Consider the following 6,908-nt stretch of genomic DNA (forward strand, 5'->3'; position numbering starts at 1 on the left):
CAATTTTTCAATTTAACGTCGTTTTGACGCCTGATTTCACAAAGCATGTGTAATTAACCTAATCCTAGATTACGAGATTTATCGTGAGCACTGTTTAAACTGATATTACAGTATCAAATACAGATTTAGCAAATCGATGGCACAACAACATTTGTCGTTGCATCCATAAAAATAAATAAATAGGTGCCGGGGAAAAAATTTAAATGTAAATAAATTAAACAGGTTCCGGAATTTTTGTCCTTGCTCATGTAAAGAGAAAAGCAGTATTTCCGCCACAAGAGGACGCTATGGTTCCTTTTCCGCTAAACATGCCTGGCAAGAATGAATTTGTACTTTAAAGGTTTTTGAGAAGTGATACCACATTCGACGGGACAACATATGTTTAAAAGCAAAAAATCAATTAAATGCCTCTTTGGAAAGTAGCTACAGTATAATTTTAGAGTGGAGTACCAACTTTAGCACAATACATTATATGCTAACTGAACAAAAGTTTGGAACGATGGTTATCTGGAGAAAAAACAGTATCAGAAAAAAATAAATAAGCCTATGAAAAGTATTGTACAAAAAACACTAAGTCATATTTCACTTCTTAGAATCATTTAAGGTTTTGCTCACACCCTGAAAGCATACACCATTAAACATTCACCAAATATTCAATATTCATCCAAGAATGAAAGAAATTACATTTTCTTCAACAAATGAGGTCTGGGTTCTGATTGGACAGTTCTAATGCAGAAAGGTAAGGGTTCCACTTGAGCACAGTTTTCAGCCCTGAGGTTCTGGAATCCAGAAAGTTTCTCAGAGAACTGGCCTGTTAAAAAAAAAACTGTTTGTTCGGGTTTGTTTTTTTGTTTTGTTTTTTTCTTCTTAACAGAGGGTATGGTATCTGGGAAGCACCAAAGGGTGATTTTAACCGTGTAGGGATTTATTTTTATTTTTTATTTTGTGTGTGTGTGTGTGTGTCTGGAAGTCTTTTGTTTGTTTTGTTTATATATTTTTATAAACCAGGTGCTCCTTATTATAGCAGGTGTAGTCATAATGATGGATGTATAGTATCTGGAAGCACCGTATGTTTTGATCAACACTTGATCTGTAAGGCCTGGAATAATTTATGGGGTTGAGTTCCCTGAGCTGGCGTTTTGTTTAAGACAGTGGTGGTATGGGGGCTCGGGGAGGGTTATGCTTGTGTCAGCAGTCTGTGCTAGTAATAGAAAAATCCAAACGCAAGCGTTTTTAAGCTGTCTCTCCTGTGCGACAAAAGGTGGCTTATGGACGCATGAGCAGACCATGGGATGGTGTAATCTTGCCCACAATGGATGTACACAAAGTTGGTTACTCTGAGCCGGCCTTGCAGAGATACCGTGACTTGTAACTCAACCAGAAACACCTGCTTCCAATGCAAATGCATCTGGTCGGTTAATGAAACTGGAGAATGATGATGACAGATATTTGATACTTTGTTTATTTAGGAGGTGCTTCACCTTAAATGAGGTCATTTAAAGTGAAGTATGATTACTGAAAAGATTATAACTGAAACTGACATTTTTATTATCTGAGAGTGTTTTTATGCCCAGAATTAGTATAGATACAGTAATACTTGCTCGATAATTCACACTTAAAAAGTCACACTTTTTGCCTAAAAAGTAAAAGTTAGTTTCCCATGGTTTACCTTTCAGACTAGTTATCATGCTGCTGTTTTGCAAAGGACCTCTTATGCTGTAGGATTATTTGCATATAAAAGCTCCTATCATTTGAGACCACGGCCCAACTGCACCATAAAAATTTTAATCAAAGAAGGCAACAGAAACTGTTGCTGCCAGCATTTTGGTTCATCCCAAATGAAAGAGCAAAAAACACAAGCGAAGCAGTATTCTTTCACTAGTCAATAGCTCACCGTGATTGCCCAGAGAAGAGGCTCATTGTTGCCCCCACCCCACTATCACCTCCTGCCTCCAAGCGTGGATTTTCTAGAGCTTTATTGGGCCTCGGGCCAACAGTCCTGCCAGCACACACAATGTAAAACTCTGACTAATCAGTTCTGCACAGAACCAACTGGCTCTGTCCTGACCATTGTAGAGGGTGCTACAGCAGAGCCCTCATTGTTTGCTGTGGAAAAGTCACTCTTTCATGCAGTTACAGTGAAAATGGTTTTATTAGCATGTGATTTGTGTGGGATACTAGATGTGTTGATGATAAGACAAATATTACAGACCACAAGCAAAGTGATATGGCTGCACAATGTGTACACAATAATGCAACTAACCTATCTAACACCCCAAAGCCCAAACAACTTATTGACAACATTGTAAATATTATATAATACCAGTTTTGGTGCATTTGGCAGATGTTTTTATCCAATGCAATTTACATTGCATTCTGTAAATTAAATGCAATGCATTGGATAAAAGCATATGCCAAACATTTATGCATTGTGCATGTGTCTGTTTGTATATATATCTATATCTGTATCTATATATATTAATAATATATAATAATAAATTAAATATTGTGTATAAATTTAGTAATAATAAAATATAAATATAAAACATTTAAATAATAATTTTCATATGCACTTTACATTGCAATGCTTTCAATTTAGTCAGATGCATTGGATAAAATATATATCATATTATATTTATGCATTGTGCATGCACACACATTTATAATATTTAATGTAAATCTTTTTTTTTTATGTTTTTACAACAAAAAAAAAACATAGACTTTTTTGTCCTGTGCATGTAGAGTGTCAGGTATGACATGTGTGTGAGGCCTCCTTCTGTTGTATGAGAGGTATTGTTTCTTTATGTCAACCCTTAATCCACACCGTGACCCTTTTAGGGGCCCTGGTGTCATAGCCGGGGCTAGAGAAGAGGCAGTTCCTAAACACTGTTCCCTCATCGTGAGTTGGGACGGGACAGTTGTCCTCTGGGGCTGTTCTTGGAAATGTTATCATGTTCCCACGTCTGATTAATACACATTATCCCTTTCACCTCTTTTATGCCCTTTCTCCTCCAGTTTGAGACAATATATTTTTGTTTATATAACTGTAAATTAGATTTCCCACCAAGATATGATCAACACTTTAACATCACTCAATTGCAGATTTGCGGCCATTATTTTAAGCTTTAGTGGGATGACCATACGCTGAAAGGAAAAGCAGGACAGAAAAGGGTTAAGAATTTTTTTTTATTTGATTTGTCGTATTGTCTGCAGCCCCCTCCCACAATTCTGCCAAAGGATTATAGTGTCACCGAGAGTCACAGTCGTTATAAATACCCATGTGGCCTCTCGCTTTCCCATCAGAGAGGCTGAATGTCTGCAGGACATGCTCCTCATTTGTCTATCCATGTTCTTTTTTTAAAAATCATCTAGAACTTTCACATAGATGCAGAGCTCATCTGTCAGTTTCACACCTAAGGTTTTATGACAAAAATTACTGGTTGGAAATCAACGGGACAGATGATTTCGGACTTGTGAAGAAGGGCTGCTCTTCACACAAACTCTGTAGGTTATAGAAGCATTTATGCTTGGTTTTCCATAGTTTCTGCACTTTAGTTTTTTGTGTCCATCCACAAAATTCAAAGGTAACACATCCAGAAGCTATTTTTGGTTATTTTGGAGGTTCTTTTCCATCTCACACTCATATCCCTCCATTTTTGGCCTCGCCTCTGAGTTATCGCAGCCATGTGGGAGTTCCGGTCCATGTCTTTTTGGCGGGCTGTGTTTGCAGAGTTCTATGGCACCATGTTCTTTGTGTTTTTTGGCCTGGGATCAGCTCTGCGTTGGACCACTGGACCACATAACGTGCTCCAAGTGGCCTTTTGCTTCGGTCTGGCAGCTGCCACACTTATCCAGTCCATCGGCCACATCAGTGGTGGCCACATCAACCCAGCTGTCACATTCGCTTACCTGATTAGCTCCCAGATGTCACTGTTTCGTGCTTTCTTCTACATCTGTGCTCAGTGCTTTGGAGCGCTAGCTGGAGCCGGTGTGCTGTATGCGGTCACGCCAACCAATATGAGAGGCAATCTTGGCCTGAACACGGTAAGAGGGTGTATTTGATTCATTGAGTTCATTAGTTGAAATGATGCCTTGTTTACAAGTGCTACAAAATGACTGATCAATCTTTGAAACCATAGAGATGTCAAAATATCACCATTTCACATAAACAAAACAGTTTACAAAAAATGAAATTGGATTACTATTTTTATAATGTCAGTGTTGGTAGTTCTTTGTTAAGTGTATGTTTATATGCTTTCAGCTTCAGCCAGGCATCAGTCTGGGAATGGCCACCACCATAGAGATATTTCTGACTCTGCAACTCGTGGTTGTGGTCTTCGCTGTGACAGATGAGAGGCGAAATGGACGACTGGGGTCTGCTGCCCTGTCCATTGGCTTCTCAGTGCTTGTGGGCCACCTGCTGGGGGTAAGATACCATTCACAAGGACTGAGATTCAGTCTTAAAATCAGTGGTTCTCTATTGGTTTTACCTATTGGCCCACATTTTACAATGCAAAACGGCACTTAAATGTCAACGAAAACTCCGGCACGTAAACATTGCTGCAAAACTTCTTCATATGAAATAGACTGAGTGGAAAAATTTACTTTTTAATACATGGAACAAACACTAGGCCAAATATTCTTTTAGTAATTAGCCTATTTAAATTTACATTTGTATTACTGAACCTGATTTTATAAGTATGATTATTGGATCAAAACCCACCAGTTGAAGATCACTGACAATACTTGTTATGTACTTAAAAAGCATTTATCTTGATTGTTATTTATTTGTTGCAAAATGTAACTATATTATTCCCCTGCTCTTTATATAAATGTGGATATATAAGTATGTCCAACTTTATCTGAATGCATACAGTATTGTGAAATATATTATATAGCAAATCTCTAAAACTTCTTAATTGTTTGTATCATTTCAAACATTAAACTATATTATCGCCCAGCTCTAATCTGCTAAATATGCTTTTAAGGAATGAAGATATTAAGATCTTATCAACATTTGACTTTACGTGACTTGACATCAATTTGATTGCAGATGTATTACACTGGAGCTGGAATGAACCCTGCAAGGTCTTTTGCCCCTGCTGTGCTTTTTAGGAACTTTATTAATCATTGGGTGAGCCATATTTCCATTGTATTCAGATGAAGGAATATTTTGCTAACTAATTCATAAATGTAACAATTTGATCTCTCTCACTTTCTGGTAGGTGTACTGGGTGGGTCCTATGATCGGCGGTGCTATGGGCGCTCTGCTCTATGACTTCATGCTCTTTCCCCGGATGCGTGGCCTGTCCGAGCGACTGGATGTGCTCAAGGGCAACCGACCTCCTGAGGCTGAAGCCCAGCAGGACACCCGAGGGGAGCCGTTTGAGCTCAAAACACAAGCCTTATAAACACTGCCAGGAAACTTTGGATCCCTGACGCGACACATACGTATGATCTTTTCACACACACTTCTAACATACCAACCAAGTTTGCTGTAGGGAGAATCACACACACTTCCAAAGGCAATCGAGACACAATGACCCCTTCCCAAGGACTATGAATGAGGGTAAGAAGAGGACTTCCTGTTGAGGACTGCGCTCTGTACCACCAGGTATAGGGAGTGAGATCTGGTGGCTAACGCCGCTCAGGGGCACCTCTGTTGTTTCTAGTCTACTAAGAGTGAGCTACACTAGAAGTGGACTTCTGCATGCTTTCAGGTTTCACAGGGTTTAAATCTCACACATTCATTTCAGTTTCTTTTTTCTTTGATTTTTCAGAGATGTGACTCATGTACTATATTATTAGCATTTTGCAACCGATTTCTTTACAGTCAACATTATTCAGTTGTGCGTGTGTGTGTGTTTTCCAAGAGTTTCCAGTTTGGCTCTTTCACATTTCCATGATTCGCCATTTGTTTGTATTAATGCAATGTTCTTTTTTCTATCTCCCAAAATGAAGGAAATGTTCCTTTGAATCTTGGTTTAAGTGGATGTACACTCACGACTAAAAGCTTTATAAATCCTTTGGGAACTTGGATCCCTTGTTGAGCATGCTTCAAACTGTTGTATTGTTTAATTGTAGCATAATTGCCCAGCATGCGTTTCTTGAAGAAAAAAGCAGTCACACCATCATTTATATGAAATAATAAACGCACAAAACACAACTAGTCAGTTGTTATACAATAACGTTTAACTTTAACCAGATTGAAGAACTTCCTTTTCTTCCCGTCATGTTTTCAAAACTTATGTTTTGTATTTCCAATAGCATTATGAAGTACATCCACTGTTTCAGGCATTTTCATTGAACTTTTTCTGCCATAAATCTACATGCATAGATGTCCTGTTTATATTAGGGGGTTTGGCATTATTTTGTGTGTAGATAGCTGAACTAGACATAAGCAATGATATTTTGTCTCAGGCAAGAGAGTATTTGTGTAAAATAAATTTTAAACCTCGCTAATGTGAGCGTAACTGGTTCCTAACTTCATGGATGCATTATGATACAATGACCATTACTGTCTTTCACGGTAATTCAGTCAATGCTTTCCCTTAATTTAGATGATTGCTGAGCGACTGGGATGTCTGGATTTAAATACACATTTATGTTCTTGTAACATTTGGAACTTATGGAATGAAAAGGCAATCGCTACATCCACCCTTTGCCTTTCTGCACTCTTTCCAATAGTGTCTTCTTATCCAAGATCTGACTAAAGGGAGACCATAGTTGTCTGAAAGATCTTCAAACCTCACCATTGGCATCTGTAAGCACACTCATTTGGAAGACATTGAATTAAATGGAATTTCTACATATAAAGGTCAATGTTTACATGAAATGTAGACATTTTGTGTTCAAAGTCTTGTGTAAATTGTAAAGACTTGGTTATTTAATTTTAAAGCTAGCTAAGT

At 38.1% G+C, this 6,908-nt stretch overlaps 1 protein-coding gene across 1 annotated transcript; it reads left to right on the forward strand.

Moving 5' to 3' along the window:
* Positions 1-3,288: 3,288 nt before the first annotated feature.
* On the forward strand, positions 3,289-6,835 carry LOC132129342 (lens fiber major intrinsic protein-like). The gene is made up of 4 exons (XM_059540894.1): positions 3,289-4,044; positions 4,262-4,426; positions 5,054-5,134; positions 5,226-6,835. Exons 1-4 carry the CDS (start codon positions 3,685-3,687, stop codon positions 5,409-5,411), a joined length of 792 nt encoding a protein of 263 aa, XP_059396877.1. The 5' UTR covers positions 3,289-3,684; the 3' UTR covers positions 5,412-6,835.
* The last annotated feature ends 73 nt before the right edge of the window (positions 6,836-6,908 follow it).

Source organism: Carassius carassius, chromosome 46 (genome assembly GCF_963082965.1).
Source record: "Carassius carassius chromosome 46, fCarCar2.1, whole genome shotgun sequence".
In the NCBI taxonomy this organism is placed as follows: domain Eukaryota; kingdom Metazoa; phylum Chordata; class Actinopteri; order Cypriniformes; family Cyprinidae; genus Carassius; species Carassius carassius.